This window comes from Sceloporus occidentalis, unplaced genomic scaffold (assembly GCF_023333645.1).
Source record: "Sceloporus occidentalis isolate IW3139 unplaced genomic scaffold, rSceOcc1.0.p SCAF_39, whole genome shotgun sequence".
NCBI lineage: Eukaryota > Metazoa > Chordata > Lepidosauria > Squamata > Phrynosomatidae > Sceloporus > Sceloporus occidentalis.
Window position 1 is genome coordinate 1,974,181 of NW_028317019.1, and position 23,828 is coordinate 1,998,008.

Genomic DNA, 23,828 nt, shown 5'->3' on the forward strand with positions numbered 1-23,828 from the left:
TCAATCTCTCCTTTGAGCTAAGTATGAAATTCCCCTAAAAGCATAGCACTTGTGGGTGTCCTCCCCAGACTCCAGCATTTCGAGTGACAAAGGGCCTCTGGAATCAACCACAGAGCTAAGCAAATTCAGGTTGGAAAAGAGACATTAGAGAAAAAGGAATTTTTGTGATACCCTTTCCTCTCTTCATAGACATTGCTCATAATTGCTAAATGGAACCCTTAATATGTATGAAAACAAGGGCCTGATTTCGAGTTCAGTTCTTAGGTTTAGTGCTCTACATGGGGCTACCTTTGTACCAAGTTCGGAAGCTTTAGTTAGTTGAAAACGTGGCAGCTAGATTGGTCACCAGAACATCTAGGTCAGACCATATAACACCAGTATCCCTACATTGGCTGCCAATTAGCTTCCGGGCGCAATACCAAGCATTGCTTATTACCTTTAAAGCCCTACATGGCTTGGGCCTGAGCTATTTGAGGGAACGCCTCTCCCTACACCATCCGCCCCTCACTCTCAGAACATCTGGGAAGAATCTATTAGATTACCCAAAGGTCAGGCTAGGAACAACTTCTCACAGAGCATACACAGCCATGGCCCCCAAGTTATGGAGCAACTTGCCGGAGGAGATCCGTCTTAACACCACCTTGGATGCTTTCAAGAAAGGACTTAAGACAGATCCCTTCCGGCAGGCTTACCCAGCTGACCTCTTTAAAGAACTTAAAGAAAAATTCCACTTCTGATCACAACTGTGCATTTTAAATGATGTTTTTATTTGTCCCAAATTGAGTTTTAAGCGTTTTTGTTGTTTTACTGTGTGTAAGTTGGATGCTATTGTTGTTTTGTGGCTATTTTACGGTTGTAGTACCGCCTCGCTCCATTGAGAGAGGCGGGTAAATACAAATAAAACTTATTATTATTATTATCAGTATAATCTGTGAGGTTGGTGGCTGCCTCCCAATCCCCAAGGCCCCTCTCCTGGCCCTTCCCAGAGGTCCCTTTCTCTCCGCACAGAGCTAGGAAATCCTGGCTTTGCTCCTGCCTCCCCCTCCTGGCTCCCAGAGGCCTAGAATCATAGAGATGGAAGAGACTACAAGGGCCATCCAGTCCAACCCCATTCTGCCACGTAGGAATCAAAGCATCCCTGACAGATGGCCATCCAGCCTCTGTTTGAAGATCTTTAAGAAAGGAGACTCCACCTAAATCTCAGAGGGAGTTTGTTCCATTGTCGAACAGACCTTACTGTCAGGAAGTTCCTTCTAATGTTGAAGTGGAATCTCTTTTACTGTAGTTTGCATCCATTGTTCTGTGTTCTAGTCTCTGGAGCAGCAGAAAACAAGCTTGACATTCCTTCAAATATTTAAACAGGGCTATCATATCACCCCTTAACCTTCTCTTCTCCAGCCTAAACATCCCTAGTTACCCAAGTCGTTCCTCATAGTTTCCAAATCCTGCACCATTTTAGTCGTCCTCCTTTGGACATGCTCCAGTTTCTCCACATCCTTTTTGAATTGTGGTGCCCAGAACTGGACACAATATTCCAGGTGAGGCCTGACCAAAGCAGAATACCATGGCACTATTACTTCCCTTGATCCTGACACTATACTTCTATTGATGCAACCTAAAATCGCATTGGCCTTGTTAGCTGCCGCATCACACTGTTGACGCATGTTCAACTTGTGGTTTACTTGGACTCCTAGATCCCTTTCACACGTAGTTTCATTCAGCCAGGTGTCCCCCATCTTACATCTGTGCATTTCATCTCCCTCTTAAGCCTGATCCCCTTCCCTTTCTCCCTCCGCTCTCCAACCTTCCTTCTTGCCCATCTGCACTGCTTCAGTATTTCACCTTCACCATCTCTTTCCTGCCTTTCTGTTTTTCACATTCGCTCTTTCTCTCTATCACAGACACACACCAACAGAGTGTGATGCATAAAAGGGACACTTTGAGGTTCATTTGTTGAGAAAGGCAGGATAATCCATATGCAAATTACTCATCGGGAAAGGCAAAGCAAGGGGGCTGGGTCCTGGACTTCTGTTTTGGTGAGGATCAAGCACCAGGGAGCAGTATTAAGACATCTCTAAGACCGGGATGGGCTACTGTTGGGGATTGAAGGCGTCACATTGGCCCCCTGGGGATCTCAGGGGCAACTGAACATTGTATTGCCTTAAAATAGGAATAAAGTTTTGTGCCTCAGTATCCCATTGCATCCTTTTGGGGAAGTGAAGCAGAACCTCAAAAGGCTGGAAGAGGGCCAAAAAAGGAAACATACTCAGAGATGTGCTACCATTTCAATGAGAAATGCATTTCTAGTTATCTCCATGATGTCTTCCTACAAAATCCTAGCATTGGTGAGATATCTGGGGGTGGAACTTAGTTTCAGAATTAAAAAAATCCTTTGCTTCCACCAAAAGGTTTATTGAGAAACTCAGGCAGAAGGGTCCATTAATAAGTCTAAGCTGTCTCTGAAGTGTCTAAACCTTTTCCCTCCGTCATTAACTACCTTCACACTCCTCCCTTTTCCTCCCCTTCAGCCCCTAGCCAGCCTGGCTGCCAAGGTACCTCTTGCCTTCTTCTTTCACAGTTCACATACGACTCTCCCCCCTGTAGAATGTCTTCCACCCAAAACTCACAAACCAATCAGTTAACAGCCTCCACAACTGCTTCCTTTCCCCAAGCCATTCTAGGCCCCATTATACTTACCAACTACTTAAAACTACTAGCATTTAAACTACTAATAATCCCCCCTAAACCCTAATACCATTCTGGATGAACCACACAACCTGCTTCTGACAATTGGCAGTTTACAATGTGGTATTTGGAATCCTTATAAAGTGGAGAGCAATAGTGCCTCACTAAACTACAAATTCAAATATTCTACAGGATGTTGCTATCACAATTAAACTATGCTTCAAAGGGATCTAGGACTCCTAGTAGACCACAAGTTGAACTTGGACCAACAGTGTGATGCGGCAGCTAAAAAGGCCAATGTGATTCTAGGCTGCATCAATACGAGTATAGTTTCTAGATCAAGGGAAGTAATAGTGCCGCTCTATTCAGCTTTGGTCCGGCCTTACTTGGAATAATCCTGTGTCCAGTTCTGGCCTCCGAAATTCAAAAAGGATGTTGACAGGTTGGAACATGCCCAGAGGAGGGCAACCAAAATGGTGAAGGATCTGGAAACCATCAAGCCCTATGAGGAGCGGCTTAGAGAGCTGGGTATGTTTACCCTGGAGAAAAGAAAATTAACAGCGGATATGATATCCATGTTTAAATATTGGAAAGGATTGTATTGAGGATGGAGCAAGCTTGCTTTTTGCTGCTACAGAGAAAAAGAGACACCACAATGGATGCAAACGACAAAGAAAGAGGTTCCACCTAAACATTAGAAGGAACTTTGGGACAGTAAGAGCTCTTTGACAGTGGAATCTACTTACTTAGAGTTTGGTGGAGTTCTCTTCTTTGGAGGTCTTTAAACCAAGGCTGGATGGGGCTTGGAATGTGTATTCCTGCATGGCAGAAGTGGGTTGAACTGGATGGCCCTTGTGGTCTATTCCAACTCTATGATTCTATAATGCTAGTGGATTCCGGTTCCTTACCCACAGAGGCCACATTCTCATAATTCTCCATCATAATACAATTGTACATAAGTCTCTGCTTCTTCGTCAACAGTTTCCATTCGTCCTCTGTGAAATATACAGCCACATCAGCAAAGGTCACCTGAAACAGAAAATAGCCCTCATCCACAGAGTGGCTAAGCAAAAGGGGAGGAAAGCACATGGTGCGTCCAAATATTATTTGATCACTTTAGAATTCAGTCCAGGAAATAAACTTTAAATGCTGTCAGCAAGAAAAAAGCTACTGCCTTTGAGATCCAGTTTGTCTAGAATCTTTTCAATATAATATACAATATAATCAACAATATAACTTTGGCCATGGCTGGGATATTGATGACGGATTAGGATACGGACTATCCCAACACATACAGTACATTTAGCCACCAAAGAATTACGGTGCATTTAGACATTTCTTGCCAGATTTCGGAGGCAAATGTCATTTTTATAAAGCAGTTATGGGGAGCACTCTGGGCTTAAGGGTCACTGGGCCCACCCCCAATTTATATCCAGAGACATTCTCACATAGCCCCCAACACTTGATTGATGGGAAAATCAAGACACATATGGACAAGCAACCCAGAAGGCAGTGAAGATGGCCAAAGTTGTTTATGAGGAAGATCACACAAGCTAGGAAAGGCACAGCAGTTTGCTTTTGCTTCAGCCTCCTGGGAAGGGCCATCTCCTTCTTTCCTCTCCTCTCCCCACTTTTGAGTTGATGGGCTGCAAACTCAATTGTACTCAGGAACTGAAGTGAGCTGAGAAAGGGGAAAGTGAGAAGAGGATAGAGAAACCGGGACATTTTTAAAAGCCCCTGAAAAAGTGGGGTGACAGAGAATTAACCAGGACTATCTCTGCCAAACTCGGACAGTATATTATTTGCTTCCTTTCATAAATTGGCCCAGCAGTGACACAGATTAAGCTAATAGGATAGTTACTCACCAAAGAGCTGTTGTACCTTGGCAGCCTCTTTCTGTTGGAGCCCAACTCCCTCTGCTTGGCCTCTGTGTCAGCCATCAGGTGGGCAGTGGGTCCTGGTGGCCCTGCACTTGGTCACTTCCAGCAAGAGAAGCCCCAAAGCTGTGTACAAGGAGGCCAAGATGACGTTCCTGAGAAAAGGGACCAGGGTTAGGATTGGCTTAGCAAGAAACCCTGCAGCACTCAAAGACACAGAGAACAGTATCCTGCTGGTGACATACTCAGGTGACATATGCCTCCTTTGGGCCGATGCACACGTGGGCATCCCCTTCCTCCCTCTGCAATAAACAAAGCCCCCTGGACCTAGGATAGATTCACTGCAGCTCCCCTACACAACAGATACTCCATGCTTTATTAGAGTGGTGGGGGATTAGGGGATGGGGAATTGGAGAGGGCCCTGGTTATGTCCCCGTAGATAGATGTGAAATGACTGCATAATAAATAAATGAATCATCTGCTGAAACCTCCAGAGTTCCCCTGTGCTTTTCCCCATCATCAGCCCTTTTCCCAAGAAGGCTGCATCCGCACTATAGAAATAAGGCACTTTGACACCAGTTTAACCACTCAGTGCTATGGAATCCTGGGATTTTACATTCTCTGCCAGAGAGTTCTCATGCCACAAAAAACTACAAATCCCAGGATTCCACAAAATGGAGCCAGGAGAGTTAAAGCGGTTTCAAACTGGATTATTTCTTCAGTGCAGATACAGCCTGAGTCGGTTGTAAAAGGGCAGAAGCACCCAAGTCTTGCTTCATTCTTGGTAATATGAGTTATTCTGGTCTGCCTCCTTCCTTCTTCCCTGAAAATCTATTAATAAGGAAACTGGGGAGACTTTAAAACCTCCCAAAGGAGCCACTTTTGGTCTTTTTTGGGGGACTAGCCTCCTCTTAGAAGCCAAAGCCCAATGTTTGTGAAGAAGAAGAATAAGGCTTGTATTAAAACTCTCCTCCCATTTCTGATCCCTTTTAAAACCCATGTTCCCCAGAAACAGCAGAGTTGTGTAATAAGAAAACCCTCTCAGAAAAGAGACACAAAAGACACACAAAGAGACGCACTTCCTTCGTTTTGGCCCAAGGAGCCTGGCCTCCTTCTGACTCTGGAGCCTCAGGAGAGAAAGAGGAGCCTCTGTTTAACTGAGCCTCAGAGAAGGTTCTGGAACATTATGCCCAACAGTCACAAGCAGAACAAAATGGCCACCAGAACACAAAATGGCCACCGAGACACAAAATGGCCACCTCCACCTCAGCGCTTGGCAGTTGGAGGCCTCAGCACAGCAGTGAAGCCTACCACTTCCAGGCCTTGTCCCTCTGCTCCCTCTCTTTTCCTCTCCCCTCCTTCCTTCCCTCCTTGTCTTTATCTCTCTCCTTCCTTTCCTCTCTCTCTCTCTCTCTGTCCCCTTCTCACTCTCTGCTCCTCGCTCACTCTTCCTTGCGCAGAGCTAAATAGAGAGGCAGAAGTTCCTCCCCTTCTTCATTCTGGCCAATGGGGGCAGAGGAGCTGGAAGGCCCCGCCCCCTGCCCCACCCTCACAGGCTCCTCCTGCAGTTAATATGGAAGAAGGCAGGAGGGACTAACGGACCCTGGAGCCCCAGCCACACGGACACTGGCCAAAGGCACACATTCCCAGAGCCTAAGACCCATGAGATGGCAGCCCTATGCAGGGCAGGACCCTCCTCTCTCTGGCCATGTGGATGCTGGGAGATCCAGTCCAGGGAATACACTCTAAATCCCATTGGCAAGAGGAAAGGCTACTACTACTCTCTGATGTCTCACTAGGTGTCAGAACCTGTTATTAAGATCAGTTATAAGGTTATATCTTTTCAGTTCATGTACATTCACTTGATTTTAAAACCTCCCAAAGGAGCTACTTTTGGCATAGTTTGTGGGACAACCGTTGTCTTAGTGGCCCTCCTATTAGAGACCCCTCCTCTTTTGACCCAAATCCTTATGAGGCCCAAAACCCCTTTGTTAGGAAGCGAACACCGAATATCTCAGGAAGGCTCTATATCTGTGAGGTTTGGAATCCTCTGATCAATGGTCCACAACCAAACGTATACTAAAAGTAGAAAGTCTATTGTGAGAGCATTGCAGTAGTGATCTGTAACACTTCTTTGCAGAGTCTGAGGCTTCAGAGAAAAATGTACACTTTTAAAATTATTATTATTATTATGATTAACCTTTATTTATAAAGCGCTGTAAATTTACACAGCGTTGTACATACAAAAATGCCCCCTCCTTTCTCCCCTCTGCTAGTTCCCCACCCCAGACACACTTAGCCAGGTCCCCATCACAACCTAGCCTCACTCAAGGCATTTGCAACATTGCCAGCTAGTTGTCTAAAACAACACCCCAAAGCAGTTAATGGGGCCCCACTTAGAAACTAACACCAACTTTAATATTCTACCCATATACTCTCCACCCCCAACATCTTAGCTAACAGAACAATATAGATCAGATATCTCAAAACATACATGAAGTGATTATATAGGAACTGAATATATACAGCATTATAACTGATCTCAATAACAGGTTCTGACAATATCTCCCAAGGCCCCCTCCCTCCAGGACCCCCTTCCACTCTTCCCTCAGTCTCTCTCTCTCTCTCCTCTGAAGGCCTCCAACTGCCAAGAGCTCAGGCAGAGGCAGCCATTTTGTGTTCTGGGGGCCATTTTGTGTTCTGGGGCCATTTTGTGCTGTTTGTGACTATGGAGAATGTTCCAGAACCTTCTCTTAGGCCCCAGTTGAACAGAGGTATCGCTTCTCTCCCTGAGGCTCCAGAGGGAGAAGGAGGCCTGACTCCTTGGGCCAAAAGGAAGGAAGTGTGTCTCTTTGTGTGTCTAGTTCTCTCCTTTCTTGGGAGTATCTGTGGGGCCATGAGATTTTTTTTTGGGGGGGGGGGGAGGTGGAATCTTAGAGAATCAAAGGGAGGCTGGGACCAAGGAACCTCAGAATATGATCAAGATTACAAGGTTGTTTCTCAGGAAGGAGAAGCAAACTAGGAGAGGCTGCAGCTGTTTGCTTTTGCCTGAGCCTCTGGGAAGGGCCCCTCTTCTCCTTTCTCCTTGGCTGTCTTCATGGAGGACAGACTCCTTTTCCCCTTTGGACTCAGTTTGCAGCAATGGCAGTGAGCTCAAGAGAAGGGGAGAAATTGGAAGAGGAGGAGGAAGAAGAAACCAGGACATTTTAAAAGCAGCTGAAAAGGTGGGAGGGCAGCGGATGAATCAGGGGGAGGGTTCCTGCCAAACTGGGAGAGTTGCAGAAGGAGCTGGGCTGGAAATGGAGGAGGAGAAGGGGGCTTGCAAAATGACCTCCGTGGATGAGAAAGCTGGGCCAAGTCCATGAAATGAAATGGCCCAGTGAAATGGTGTCCATAATATAGGAGCCAGTGTGGCATAGTGGTTTGAGCACAGCTGAACTATGTCTCTGGAGATCAGATTGAGAATCCGAGCTCTGCCATGGAAGCCCATTGGGTGGCAGGTCACACTCTCTCAGCCTCAGGGAAAGGCAATGGGAAAACTATTCTGAAGACATTTGCCAAGGAAACCCTGTGATAGGTCTGCCTTAGGGTCACCATAAATTCAAAACGACTTGGAGACACGCAATAATAACAACAACAAAAGCAATGTCTATTATATAAAATGGCAAAAACAAGAGTTGCTCTTGGAATTTACATTGTGTTTCTATGTTTTCAAGCTTTGGATGGTTCAATCCATGGGTAAAGAAATCTATAGATAGAGAGGTCCATCATCGTCCTCCTCATCATCATCATGAAAAAATAGAGGGTCTTCTTTATCAGATTTTTATCCGAAGGGCAACTAAAATGGTGAAGGGTCTGGAAACCATGCCCTATGAGGAATGCCTTAGGGAGCTGGGGATGTTTAGCCTGGGGAAGAGAAAGTTAAGAGGTGATATGATAGCCCTGTTTAAATATTTGAAGGGATGTCATATTGAGGAGGGAGCAAGCTTGTTTTCTGCTGCTCCAGAGACTAGGACCCGGAGCAATGGATACAAGCTACAGGAAAAGAGATTCCAGCTCAACATTAGGAGGAATGTCCTGACAGTAAGGGCTGTTCAACAGTGGAACCAACTCCCTCAGAGATTTTGGTGAGTCTTCCTCCTTGGAGGTCATTGCGGAAGCAGAGGCTGGATGGCCATCTGTCGGGGATTCTTTGATTGAAAGTTCCTGCATGGCAGAATGGGGTTGGACTGAATGACCCTTGGGTCTCTTCCAACTCTACGAATCTATGATTCTATGGTCAAAAGTGTTAAAAATCAAACAGGAGAAAGGCATCACTCTTTTGTACATTTTGGATGTTATTGTTTACAGTGTGGCCAAAACACCTTCTCCTGGATATGCTTTCTAGACACTATATTTTTTTTAACTTTGGTGCTAAAAGGAAAAAAACCATATAGGACCAACAACAATAACACAAATACAATTAAGAGACTTGACAAATACAAATATTTACAAGCAAAAGAACTTGTGAAACATACTAAGGCGGGGTACAGGCCGCCAGAGAGAGGCGCATCCCCGGCGCCACTCTTTCCTCTGCAGAAGCGCCGCAACAACCAAATTGAGCAGCGCTGTTGCAGAGCAAAAAAGGAGCGCACGGAAGCGTCTCCTTTTTGTGGCGCACTTCTGCCACCCCAAAGCGCCAGCGATGGCGCAGGTACGTTGCAGTTGTGCCTCCCCATTTGGAGGTGGCACATCTGCAGTGTCATCGTTATGTGCCGTGTATGGTGGGTGCACTGCAGCTGCGACGCCCTCGTCACATGCGAGGGTTGCTGGCTGTGTGGTCACTCCACCTACCAGGCAACCCTCACACATGACAAGGGTGCCTCAAAGGCTTCTGAAGGCTTCTAAAAACCGATCAAAGCAGCTAACAGTAAAAGCACTGGTGAAACACAATAACAACTTGTCATTGTTGTGTCCCAAACTCTCCCAGTTCCTCCCATCCATAATAAAATATAATTAGTTCTTAAACAATTATTAAAACAATTATTAAAAATAGGGCAGAAGCAGTTAGAGCAGTTGCTGAACAATTCAATTAATAAGAGATTGCTGGAATGCTAATCTGGAAAGAGATATGTCTTAATGAACTTTTTAAAGCCTTAAAGACTGGTGATATATCAGATCTCTTCCGGAGGCTGTTCCATAACTTGGGAGAAGGTCCTTTGTGTAACTGCAGAGAGCCTTGTTATTGATGGCTGCAGTAAGTTTTTACTAGAGGACCTCAAAGTGTGGGGCAGATTGTATGGGAGAAGGGTATCCCGTAAGTAAGATGGACCCAAGCCATGGAGGGCTTTAAAGGTTATAACCAAGACCTTGTACTGTCCCAGGAAATTAATGAGCAGCTATTATAGGTGTGATATGGACACCTCTAGATATTCCAGTGACCACTCTGGCTGCCATATTTTGGATTTGTTGAAGTTTCCGTACTAAGTGCAAGGATAGCCCTATGTAGAGCTCATTGCGGAAGTCAAGACGTGAGGTTACCAGCACATGCATCATAGTTTTCACGTCCTCAGGTTCCAGAAAGAGGTGCAGTTGGCGTATCAACCAAAGCTGATAACAGGCACTCCTTGCTGTCGCATCTATCTGAGCTGACATCTGGAGCGACAGATTCAGGAGCACCCCCAAACTGCAAACACAGTCCTTTAGGGGAAGTGCGACCGCTTCCCGGACCAGTTGGAAAACCTCCATACCTGGATTAGGACCCCCAACAATCAGCACCTCCGTTTTATCTGGATTCAGTTTCAGTATGTTTTTCCCCATCCACCCCATTACTGCCCCAAGACATTCATTCAGAGGGGAGATGCCTTCCTTAGTTGACACTGAGATATCTCTGGGTGTCATGAGGATACTGATAGCACCCCGTCCCATGCCTCTGGATGATCTCTCGCAGCGGTTTCATGTAGATGTTAAACAGCACTGAAAGAAAGCATTCTTAAAGTTGTGCATAGATGGTACCTCACACCATACAACTTGCACGCCTTACTAAGAACCCCACCTATGCTGTTGGAGAGGATGTAATACTAGAGGTACCTTCCTGCGCATGTGGTACGGTTGTCCAAATGTATATGCATTTTGGCATTCAGTAGTTAACTTAGTTTCAGAAATCAATGATCAAAAGATTGTCCCTTCTCCAGAACTTTTATTGCTTTCAGTGTTTATTAGTGAAAACAAGACATTACACAATAAAGATATTGTGGCACTTTTGTTGACATTGGCCAGGATTGAAATTGCCAGGGCTGGGAAAACTGGAAAGGTCAATATGACTGATTGGTGGTCTCCATTTGGGGATTTTTGGTTTATGGAAAAGCTCGCTGATCAATCCAGAAGGTTGCGGGGGGGAATCTTCCTCTGCCTTTTGAAGAACGATGGTCCCCATTTATATCTGATCTCAACCACATTGGAGCAGAAGTGGGCCTTCCTTTGTAATAGGATTCCCTTTCGATGACTGAACTGGTGCAAAGAAGGTATCTCTGTGTTCTGAGTCCACCCCTGTTTTTATGTCATGTTGCCCTTTTACATCCCATGTGACCTTGAATTTTTGAAGCTGGTTTTTAAGGTTTAAGAAAAAACAGCATTAGTGACAGGACGACGCCCCGAGGAATGCCAGATTTAAGCTCCCTTTTATTGGAGCAACTGTCCCCAAGCATCTCCATCTGGAATCTGCCTGAGAGATAGGACCAGAACCACCGCAACGCATTGCCCCCGATCCCCAATTCCCAGAATCTCAAATCATTGCCCAAGCTGTCAGGGAGGCATTATGAGGTAGGAAGGAAATTTGCATGTGGATGGTGATTGGCTGAGGGCCAAAGAGGAAGGAGGAGCCTTTGTGGGGCTCTGGAAGTCTATTCAGATTGACTGTAGACTACTGAGGTAGGAAGGAAATTTGCATATGTGCGGTGATTGGCTGAGGCTTCTGGGAGATGAAGTTCAGAACACCTGGAATGCTGGAGTTTGAGGACCCCTGATTTAAAGCATCACAGTGAGCTGTGATAGCCCTTACAATGGGTCCTGGGGGGTGGGTACATCAGTCTGGTCCAAGATACTCCCACCTCGCTTCAATAGTCCCATTATGCTTCTCTTCCCTTGGCACTTTCACTCCTTCCTTCCTTCCTTCCTTCCTTCCTTCCTTCCTTCCTTCCTTCCTTCCTTTCACCTCCAGCCAGCCAGGCAGAGAGCTGAGCCAAGCCAGAAGCAACCCTTTCTCTCCCCCAATTTCTCCAGGTGCCAAGGAAGGCAGCAGAGGCAAGGCAGCAGTGAGAGGGGCATGGCCAGGACTGTAGATCCCCCTGAGGCCAGAGGACGCCAGCCAGGAGACAGCCTTCTCCCTTAACATCCCTGGCTCCCAGTGGCAGGGATGCAGTGGTGAATGGTGGGTGAGGCTGTGGGTGCCACTTTAAAGGGTCCCTTCAGTCTGCCCTGGGAACAACCCTCACCCGTCCAAGGACAGACGATGCCAACTGGCTGGTACCTTTTTCCTTGTGTACTTTTATTTCATATGTTCTTGAACAGATCTGTGGTGGGACACATGGAGGGAGATGGGCATGGGCAAGGAGAATATGATTCAGATGGCGAATTGGGGGGTGGGGAGATACTGACTGTGGATTGGCTATACAAGATGTGCATGGTGTGCTAACAGGATGAAATGTCGTTACAGCGGAAGGAGAGATTGATGTTTGATATCTATCTTCCCTTCTATTCACCCTGCTATCCCAAAAGAGCTGGAGAGCATACCAAACCAGCCACAGAATCTTTCCCTGCTCTTGTGTAATGCCAGGTCAGTCAAAAATACAACGCAGATAGTCCAGGATCTCCTACTGGACGAAGAGGCTGACCTGGCTTGTTTCACGGAGACCTGGCTGGGTGATGATAGCTCAGCCACCTGGGCTCAGGCCTTACCAGCCGGGTTCTCCATCAGAGAGCAGGTAAGGGGACATCGCTTTGGTCAATAAAGACAATCTTGCTTTGGCCAGGATACCTATCCGTAAGATAAACCAATCGAATGTATTTGCCTCAGCTTAAACACTAGGGAAAGTCTGGGGATTATGTCTGTTTAATGTCCACCCCGTTCCTTAACAGACTCCCTAGCTGACACAACTGGTCTCAGAACTGCTGCTGGAGTCGCCTAGGCTTTTAGTCCTGGGCGACCTCAACATCCCCCTCGAGGCTGGTTTAATGAACGTATCTGGTGCAGATCGGGAGTCCATGGTCAGCATGACAAACATGGGCCTTTCCCAGATAGTCTCTGAGCCCACGCACTGTGCAGGTCATACTCTCGATGTGGTCTTCTGTGCGGAACAGGCACATCCGTGGGCGGAGGTAGTCAATATCTCCGCATTGTCATGGACCATGGATCATTTCCTGGTCAAGGTTGGGCTGAAGGCCACTATTTCCACTGTCGGAGTTGGAGAACCTATTAAAATGGTCCACCCTCAAAGGTTGATGGAACCCACTAGGTTCCCAGAGGCCTTAGAGGGTTTGATGGGTGGTGATGCTGGCGATTCTGTTGAAGCTCTGGTCAATACTTGGAACAACGGTCTTATTAGAGCTATAGACACTATTGTTCCCAAGCGCCCTTTCCAAACCGCTTCAAATCGCAATTCGTGGTATACTCAAGAACTCAGAATAATGAAGGGGCTGGACAATGGTCAGAGAGCAGCTGGCAGAAATATCGACTCATACCTGATAAGGGGTTTTCTTAAATCCTATGGAGTGGCAATAGATGCAGCTAAGAAGTCCTTCTACTCTGCATCTATTGTGTCTGCAAAGTCTAATCCAGCAGAGCTATTCAGGGTGGTAAGGGACGTGACTCAAATGCCCCCCATCCTGAACTCTTTATTAGAACCTAAAAAGCCTGCTCTGATGCTTTTAATAACTACTTTGCAGACAAAATCTCTCAGATAAGAGCCGACTTGGATGCCGGCCTTACGACAGAGGCGACAGGAGAGGTATCCAGAGCCTCTGCCTATAATGTTCTTCTGGATCAGTTTAAGTTAGTTAGTACAGAGGATGTGGACAAGCCCCTTGGGAGTATGAAAAAGAGGACTTGCTCTCTCGATCCTTGCCCATCTTGGCTGGCCGTTGAGGGGGGAGATACCATCAAGATGCTGCTAAAAACATTACTAATGCATCTTTCAGGGAAGATTGTCTTCCATCTTGCCTCAAAGAGGCGGTGGTTAAACCACTTCTAAAAAAGCCTACCCTTGAGCCCCTGGACAGAAACAATTACAGGCCAGTTTCGCTCTTACCATTCTTAAGAAAGCTAATTGAAAGGGCAGTCGCTATTCAAGTCCAAGCAGTTTTGAAAGAAACGGATTTTCTAGATCCATTTCAACCCCAGTTTTAGGATGAGTTACGGAGTTGAGAAGGCCATGGTCGCCTTAGTTGATGATCTCCATCTGAGCATCAACAGCTCTTTGAAAAGAGGAAGTGTGATCCTGCAGGTGGTCTTGGACCTCTCAGTGGCCTTCGACACCATTGACCACGGTATCTTTCTGGAACGCATGGGAGAGTTGGGTTTTGGGGCTTCCAAGCAGTCTTGGAAGAAACGGATTTTCTAGATCCATTTCAAACCGGATTTAAGGCAGGTTACAGAGTTGAGACGACCAGTGGTTCAGGTCCTAAATCTCTGGCAGATTCCAGATGCTGTAGTTTGGGGACAGTTGTTCGTCCAAGAGGGAGTCAAGTCAAGAGTCCCTCAAGGTGCAATTCTGTTCCCAGTGCTATTCAACATTTACATGAAGTTGCTGGGTGAGATCATTCGGAGACATGGGGCAGGGAGCAGGGAGAGCTTGAAACAGTAGTACATGTGCTGGTCACCTCTCGGCACGACTTCTGTAATGCACTCTGCATGGGGCTACCCTTGTGCCAAGTTCAGAAACTTCAATTGGTACAGAATATGGCAGCCAGGTTGGTTACAGGCACTTCTAGAACAGCTCACATTACACCGGTTCTTAAATCTCTCCACTGGCTGCCCATTAGTTTCCAGGCAAGATACAAGATGTTGGTTAACTCTGGAACAACCTGCCAGATGAGATCTGTCCTATTAACACCTTGGAAGCCTTTAGGAAGGCTATTAAGACGGACCTCTTTCCAGACTAGATCTATTGTCTTGCCTCCCCCCCGACCCTTACCCTTGCCATAATTAGTATGATGGAAATTGTTACTGATGTATCGTTCCTGCCCTCCCCTCTCACCTTCAGAAAACGACACATTTCTTGCCTGAAAAAACTTTTTTGTTGTATTGTGTTATGAAAGTTTTAATTTTCTTGCTGTTTAATAGCTTTTTAAAGGTTGATTAATGTTTTTATAATTGGGAGGAGGGTTGGGGGTTTGGAATTTTTGGCTCTTCTCTCCCCCCCAGAGCCTCCTCCCTCCAGGACTCCAGAGAAAACTCCCCCCCCATGCTATTGAATCCTGTGTGATGCTTTCAATTTGGCACAAAACTCTTTCCCAAATGAGGCATCAGAAGGGAGGGTTTCTCCTCTGCCCCACTTTCCATGAGGGAGAGGGCTCCTCAAACCCCCTTTTACCTTTGGATCCCCCTCCCCTCCATGGCCATGCCTCCCTCCAAGGGTCTCTCCCAGCCCTCTTTTCTCATAATAACCCCCCAAGTACATGGGACCCAAGGAATCCCCCAAGGAGAGGGCAGGGAAGGAAAGAGGGAGAGGAGGCCTCACAGGCCCCCTGCCTTTTTGGGGGGGGAGAAGAAGGGCTTCCTTTCTTCTTATAACCCCCAAGGGCCCCCCAGTAAACCCTCCAGCAATTCCTCTGAATGAACAAGGGGTCTCCCCACATCCCTCCCTCCCCAGAACAGACTGTGAGGGCAGGAATGACTTCAGGTGCTGAGACTGTGCAGGCGCATATAACCCCAAAGGCCCCTCCTCAGCATTTGCAGGGATTGCCAGGTCCTAGATGCTGCTGCTTATTCCGCTGGGGGCCTTTGCAGGAAAAGAAATTATGTGCTGGGGGTTCAGCGGCCTCCCCTTCCTTCCCTTCTTTCTTCCTTTGAGGAGATCACAATGGAGCCCAAGGTGCAGAGCTGGACTAAGGAAAGAAAGGCAGGAAAGGAAGGGTCTAGTTGGGAAATATAGCTGTCCCTGTGTATCCTGTATGTTGGTGTGTGTGTGTGTGTGTGTGTTTCCTCTGCTGTTGTTATGGCTGGGAATGGCTCTAAGAACTGAGGAGAGAAGAAAGGCTCAGTTTTGGGTAAATTCAGAACTTCTGTGCATCAAAGAGTCCAGTCTGTTGAAACAATAAAGAACTTTATTGAGAACACTTTATTTTAATTGTGCTGGCCAAATGGCTGTAATAAAGTTGTTGTTATTATTATTATTACTGAGAACACATAGAAATTCAGTGATTAAGCCAGAACTTTCCACTCCAAGCCAAACAATACATTAAAACCCCTAAAACCTAAAACATCACCTTCTTCCAAACCTAGCCCCACCTCTAATTCCCACAGTCTATGCCTCACAGGTAACAAGGCCCCCTTTTGCAATTCCCAGAAACTAGCCCTTTCTGTTAATACCTGCCCCCAACTTTCTTAAGACAAAATCCCACACATTGCAAAAGTTATCATTCTCATAACTATTCTAACCAGCTGCAACAAATCCCAGCCCCCCATCTACCTAACCTATACCACAACCCACAATCCCAAGCCAAATTGACAACCCAAAGCAATTATCTATACTATTAGCCATCAAAACATAAACTTAACAAAATAGAACTTAAAAACCAAGAGACATATTGACAGACAAATCTCACAAACAAGATCCAAAGAGCCTTTTTTTTTTTTTTTTTTTTTTTTTTTTGCACTTCTGGACTGAAAATATTTATTGTAGATGTTATTGACAAATATAATGTTAGGATTTGTATGACTTCTCTCCTGTGTGGATTCTCTGATGTCTCACTAGGTTTGACTTCTGAGAGAAACATTTCCCACAATGCTGGCATTTGTATGGCTTCTCTCCTGTGTGGACTCTCTGATGTATCACTAGGCTTGACTTCTGAGGAAAACATTTCCCACAACGCTGGCATTTGTATGGTTTCTCCCCGGTGTGGACTCTCTGATGTTTTACTAGGTATGACTTCCAAGAAAAACATTTCCCACAATGCTGGCATTTGTATGGCTTCTCTCCTGTGTGGACTCTCCGATGCGTCAATAGGTGTGACTTCCGAGAAAAACATTTCCCACAATGCTGGCATTTGTATGGCTTCTCTCCTGTGTGGATTCTCACATGTGTCACTAGGTATGACTTAGTAAAAAAACATTTCCCACAATGCTGGCATTTGTATGGCTTCTCTCCTGTGTGGACTCTCCGATGCGTCAATAGGTGTGACTTCCGAGAAAAACATTTCCCACAATGCTGGCATTTGTATGGCTTCTCTCCTGTGTGGATTCTCACATGTGTCACTAGGTATGACTTAGTAAAAAAACATTTCCCACAATGCTGGCATTTGTAAGACTTCTCTCCAGTGTGGAATCTGTAATGCATCACTAGGTTTGACTTCCAAGAAAAACCTTTCCCACAATGCTGGCATTTGTATGCCTTCTCTCCAGTGTGGACTCTCTGATGCATGACTAGAATTGACTTGTAAGCAAAATGTTTCCCACAGTGCTGGCATTTATGTGACTTCTTTCCTGTATGGACTCTCTCATGACTCAAATATTTTTCTGTAAAGAACGACAATTACAGATGAGACTGAAAATCAGACTTAACAGAGGAGGGTGTTACCGCATGATTTAACCCTCATGAACCCCTCCTTCTTAGAGATTAAATTAATAAAGTTGCTGTGAGTAACCCAAGCATGACCCTGCTGCTTATGCCCCTAAATCCATTGAACGGTTGCATTCTTACTCATAGGAACTAGCAAAGAAGAGACCGTATGGGGACTGCCTTGAGGGAATCAGTGGAAGAAGATAGTCAAAGGGCTATTGAAAAAAAATATTCAATTAAACATGTACAAAAATACTTTGATTGACAGATGGCATCATATCCTGTGAGACTGCCATAGAGTCCTGAGTCAGAGCCCAAGGCATGATGGAAGCTAACTGCAGAGGTCCCTTCATGCTGTTTGGCACCAGGAGAGGACTCACAACCAATACAGTATGCAGCTCACATGCGGATTGGAGTGGATTAGATCAGAGTTGTGTGTACAAGGTATGGTGAAGTTGATGGAAGTCAGAGAGGAGAGCTTGGAAATATTTGTATTATTTTGCATCTCAAGATAGAGAACCTCCAAGGATTTCAATGAAATCGACTGTGTTTGTGTCTTATTTTTAAGTGTGAAAAGTGGTCAGTGCATTGCCAATGCCTATATCTGGATATTTGCTTCCGTACTCTGCTATGATATTTTTGACCTGCATGTGGGAGTGTCACCCTCAGATTGTAGTGTATATTGGCTTGTGAACACAATCAAAATTCAGAGCCAACAAGGACCTGAGAGGCTGTGTGCTAATCCCTTTTGTCTGAAGTATTTGCATCAAACAGCCATTGCTTTCAGTTTGTTTCACACCATTCTTCCCCCACAAAGGAAATATTCTAAAGTGATATAAACCTTTCTGAACCCACAGTTTCTGCTCCCAAGCAGAAACCAATTTCAGTATAAATATCAGCCCCGACTTCTGTTCTTCGGTGTCAGTCCAGTTACAGATAGACACTCTGTTTGTTTTCATGGCTAAACACCTCAATGCACTCACCAACCCCAATTGTCATGGGAACTACTGATCTCTCCTTATTTCAAATCCTCAACAATTGGAATAAAGACCTGGATAGATAACGTATCACCATGATCAAAGACTTACATCTATTCAGCAATCCCTCCTTTGTTACCTAGTTCTTGCGTGTGTGCATGAACACTTACATGTATGTGTCTGTGTGTTTTGCTTTGCCCCTAAATAAAACACAAAAACCTATTCCAAATCCCACTGAAGATCTGTTTGATTCAGGAACTGCTATAGATTCGCTGAGTCCAGAGGTCAATATTGCCCTAGTAAAACTATTTCTTTCTATTGAGCTAAGTACCAAACTCCCCTAAAAGCATAGCACTTGTGTCCCACAACATTCCAGAATTGGCAGTTTAGGATTGGATATTTAGAAACCTTACAAAGTGGAGAACAATAGTGCCTCACTAAAACTAGAAATTCCAAGATTCCGCAGGAAGTTGTTATGACAATTAAATTACGTGTGAAAGGGAACTAGGAATGGTAGTAGACCACAAGTTGAACATGTGTCAACAGTGTGATGCAGCAGCTAAAAAGGCCAATGTGATCCTAGGCTGTATCAATAGGAGTATAGTGTCAAGATCAAGGGAAGTAATTGCCACTCTATTCTGTTTTGGTCAGGGCTCACTTGCAATAATCCTGTGTCCAGTTCTGGGCACCACAATTCAAACAGATGTTGAGAAGCTGGAGCTTGTCCAGAGGAGGGAAGCCAAAATGGAGAATGGTCTGGAAACCATGCTCTCGCAGGAATGACTTAAGGAGCTGGGTATTTTTAGCTTAGAGAAGAGAAGGTTAAGAGTGGATATGACTGCCCTGTTCAAATATTTGAAGAGATGTCATATTCTGGATGGAGCAGGCTTGCTTTCTGCTACTCCAGAGAAAAGGACATGGAACAATGGATGCAAGCCAGAGGGACAAGAGATTCCACTTAAACTTTAGGAGGAACTTCCTGAGAGAAAAAGCTCTTCAGCAGTGGAATATACACCCTCAGATTTTGGTGGAGTCTCTTTCTTTGGAGGTCATTAAACAGAGGCTGGATAGCCATCTCTTGGGGATGCTTTGAATGTCTGTTCCTGCACGACAGAAGATTGAACCGGATGGTCCTTGTGGTCTATTTCAACTCTTTGATTCTATAGTTCTAAAGTGGAATCATAGCGCTTTGACAGTGAATTATGAAAGGGCCGTCAGTCTTCACAGGAAGTGCAATGGATTCAGGTTCCTTACCCACAGAGGCCACATTTTCATAATTCTCCATCATCACGGAACTGTACATCAGTTTCTGCTTTTTTGTCAACAGTTTCCATTCCTCCTTCGTGAAATATATTGCCACATCCGCAAAGGTCACCTGCAACAGAAAATAGCCCTCATCCAGAAAATGACTAAACAAAAGGGGAGGAAAGCACATGGTGCATTGCAAATATTATTTCAACACTGCAGAAATCAGTCCAGGAAATAAACTTTAAATTCTGCAAGCAAGAAAAAGCTACAGCTTTTGAGATCCAGTTTGTCTCGAATTCTTTCAATATAATATAAAATATGATAAACAATATAAATTAGGCCATTTCTGGAATATTATTGATTGATTAAGATACTGACTATCTCAACATGTATAGTACATTTAGTCACCAATGAACCATTTAGCCATATCTCACCTAATTTCAGAGGCAAATTTCCTTTTTAAAAAACAGTTCTGGGGAGTACTCTGGGCTTCAGGGCCACTGGGATCACCCTCAATTTAAGTCCAGAGATATTCTTCCATATCCCCCAGCATTTCACAGATTGGGAAAGAAAGACACATGTGGACAAGCAACACCAGAAGGCGGTCCAGATGGCCAAAGTTGTTAATTATAATGATCACACAAGCAAAGAAGGGTACAGAAGTTTGTTTTTGCTCTGACTCCTGGCAAGGGAAAGATCCTGCCCTCCTCCCCTCTCCCCTCTTTTGAGTTGATGGGACGCACACTCTTTTGAACTTGGAACACATTTTGCAGCAACTGAACTGACCTGAGGAGAAGGGGGAAAGTGGGAGGAGGAGGAGTGAAATAGGACATTTTCAAAGCCCCCTCAAAAACTGAGGTGATAGAGGATTAATCAGGACTCTCTCTGCCAAACTGCGGCAGTATGTTCTCTGCTTGCTTTCATGATCCGGCCCAGACACAGATGAAACTAACAGTCAGGATGGCAACTTGCCAAAGAGTTGTTGTACCTCTGAAGCCTCTTTCTGTTGGAGCCCAGCTCCCTCTGCTTGGCCTTTGTGTTGGCCATCATGTGGGAAGGGGGATCCTGGTGGCCCTGCACTTCGGTCACTTCCAACAAAAGACACTCCAAAGCCGTGTCCAAGATGAAGTTCCTGAGAAAAGAGACAAGGGTTAGGCTTGGTTTGGCTAGAAACCCTGCAGCACTCAAAATCACTGTATCATCATGACTTCTCTTTCACAAAGAGGAGGAGCGGGAGGACCTGCTTTATGTCCCAGGTGGAGAAGCTGTAGCTCCTGGGCTGCATAAGAGCTACATTACCATAGAGATCTGATCTATGGCCTCCCCTCATCATGGCCCCCTCCCCATTTAGACACTGGTCAAAATAATTATTTCATTTATGTAGATGATACTATTTCTCTAAGCTTAACTGCTGTTTTTATTATGTCAGTCATAGCAGGAGCATGAGGTATGCACCTCCTCCCTCTGTTTGCTAAAGCCACATAGAAATTGAGGCATGTACATTTGTGTGCATTGTTTCTGAATGGATCTATTGTCAAAATGACAATTTCTTCACTTTTCCTTGTATATTTTTTAAGAAGATGAAGACTGCTGAATGTATTGCACTTGAAATATCAAAAATCTATAAATGTATAGGCTTATGACTGAACATTGAACCGTGGATTATGCTCATTTGGGGGAAGTGAAGATGTATGTAAACTCATTTTGTAAACCCAGTGAAACGAATACCTCATAAAACTCTAGCAAACACCACATACACACACAGTCCCCACACAAAGGACTCACTGGCACACTGTGTGTCTGGGTTCTGGAAATCTCACTTCCACATTCTGGGAAGACAGTTCTGCTAGAGACTGCATTTGGGACTTTATGCCTGCAAAGCATAGGCTCAGTCTCTCAGCTGCAACACTTCCATACAATCCTGGACTGAAACATTTAAACAAAGGTCCTCTTCCAGCTCCAGGAATAAAGGCCTACCTTCAGTACAAAGACACAGATGCTATCAGCCCCAGAAAGGGCTCTCCTTCAGTCCTTTATGGCCGGAGCTTCCCTGGGTCAGAGTCCGTCTCCTCAGCCGTAGAGAAGGGTTGCTCTGAATGCGAAGGAGGAGGAGGTCCACAGGGCTGAGGGAGGGAAGGCAATGGGGAAAGGTCAGTGCCAATGGCCATGGAGGGCAGAAGGTGGCAATGCCTAGGAAACTCCTCTGAGTCCCAGCCCTAGGAATGAGTGGCAGGAGTGAGTCCAGGGGGCTGAGGGGGTCTCCTTTCCCAAAGGGGGAGGCAAGGACCGGTGGGACCCTCCCCAGCTAGGGCCCAAAGGAGGGTCTCTTTCCCACCTCTCTCTCCCAGCCCCCAAAGCCCAGCCTCCCCACTGGCCCTGAGTCCCTGCCTCCCTTCCTCAGACCCCCACAGGCCCCTTCCTTCTTTCCTTCCTTCGCCCCCAAAATGGAGGGCCAGAGGCACAAAGGGACACACTTCCTTCCTTTTGGCCCAAGGAGCCTGGCCTCCTTCTGACTCTGGAGCCTCAGGAGAGAAAGAGAAGCCTCTGTTCAACTGAGGCCTCAGAGAAGGTTCCGGAACATTATTCCCCACAGTCACAAGCAGCACAAAACGGCCACCGGAACACAAAAGCGCTGCCAGAACACAAAATGGCCACCAGAACGCAAAAGCGCTGCCAGAACACAAAATGGCCACCAGAACGCAAAAACGCTGCCAGAACACAAAATGGCTGCAGGAACACAAAAGCGCTGCCAGAACACAAAATGGTCGCTGGAAGACAAAATGGCTGCCTCTGCCTCAGCGCTTGGCAGTTGGCAGTTTGAGGCCTTCAGGGGAGAGAGAGAGAGAGGCTGAGGGAAGAGTGGAAGGAGGCCCTGGAGGGAGGGGGCCTTGGGAGACATAGAGCCTTCCTGAGATATTTGGGGTTTGCTTCCTAACAAAGGGGTTTCTGGCCTCATAAAGAATTTGGGGCAAACTGGATCTGAAAGGCAGTAGTAGCCTTTTCTCTTGCCAATGGGATTTACAGTGTATTTCCTGGAGTTGATCTCCCAGCATCCACAGGGCCAGAAAGAGCAGGGGTCCTGCCCTGTAGTAAGGCCCCTCCAGTCCCTGTGAAACAAGGACTACAACTCCCACGTCTTCTTTCTTTCTTTCTTTCTTTCTTTCTTTCTTTCTTTCTTTCTTTCTTTCTCCCTAGCTGCCTTGTGTTAGTGATGTTACTTCTCTTTTGTCATTGTGTGCTTTCAATACTTTGTTTCTGACTTCTGGCATCCCTAAGGAAAGCCCTTCGCAGGCTTTTCTTGTCAATATTTGTTCAGCAGTGGCTTTGCAAGTGCCTCCCTCTGAGGCTGAGAGAGTGTGACTTGCCTAAGGTCCCTCAGTGGGTTTCTGTGGCAAAGAGGGCATTCAAACCCTGGGCGCCTGTGTCATAGTCCAATGCTCCAGCCACTGAACCATATTGGCTCTTTCTTGAGGCTTTGTAGTGTTATGTGAAGTGGCTCCAAGTCATTGCCGACTTCTGGGGAGCCTCTCCTGGGGTTTCCTTGGCAAGAGTTCTTCAGAGGAGGTTGGCCATTGCCTTCCCTGAGGCTGAGAGAGTGTGACCTCTTGTCCAAGGGACCCAGCTGGTTTCATGGAGGATTGGGGCACTGGACCATGGCTTTCAGAGTTTAACCCAATACTCAAACCACTGCACCACACTGCCTCCCATTCCCATGTACAACCTGAGAAATAATTGCAGACTTTTATCTGTTCTTCATGTGTCTTCGATTCAGTTCCATCTTATGGCAACCCTAAGGCTTTTCTTGGCAAGTTTCTTCAGAGAGGGGTTGCCATTGCCATCCTCTGAGGCTGAGAGAGTGTGACTTGGCAAGGGTCATGTAAGTCCAAAACAAACTGCAGCAATAATCCAATCTGAGACTGCTTTAACTGCCCTGGCTCAGTGCTAGGGAATTCTGGGAAATGTAGTTTTGTGAGACATTGAGCCTTCTCTGTGAGAGAGGTCTGGTGCCACAATAAACTCCAGTTCCCAGGATTCCCTAGCACTGGGCCAGGGCAGTTAAAGCGCTCTCAAACTGAACTATTGCTGCCGTGTGTTTTGGACCTTACTTGGCTGCAAACTGTCCATAGCTTGCAATGCATTTCCTAATTCTGTTGGCAGTCCCTCCCTCCCAACACTTTCTCATTTCCCCCCAAAACCAGCGCAAAGCTGGCAGATGGAAAGAGGTTTTAAAGCAGCATTTAAACATGCAATATTTGTTTATAAAAGACTAAATGTCCCAAATGCTA

The 23,828-nt window shown here is 45.9% G+C and overlaps 2 protein-coding genes across 2 annotated transcripts in view; one reads left to right on the plus strand and one right to left on the minus strand.

The window, feature by feature from the left end:
* Positions 1–23,828, plus strand: part of LOC149290393 (uncharacterized) — a 155,544-nt gene that overhangs the window by 127,992 nt on the left and 3,724 nt on the right. The gene's annotated exons all lie outside the window — the stretch shown is intronic.
* Positions 1–23,828, minus strand: part of LOC149290396 (uncharacterized) — a 186,141-nt gene that overhangs the window by 2,322 nt on the left and 159,991 nt on the right. The window contains exon 4 of the mRNA XM_089489270.1: positions 16,534–17,274. Within this exon, the coding sequence (XP_089345396.1) occupies positions 16,534–17,274 (741 nt within the window). The remainder of the gene's footprint in view (positions 1–16,533; positions 17,275–23,828) is intronic.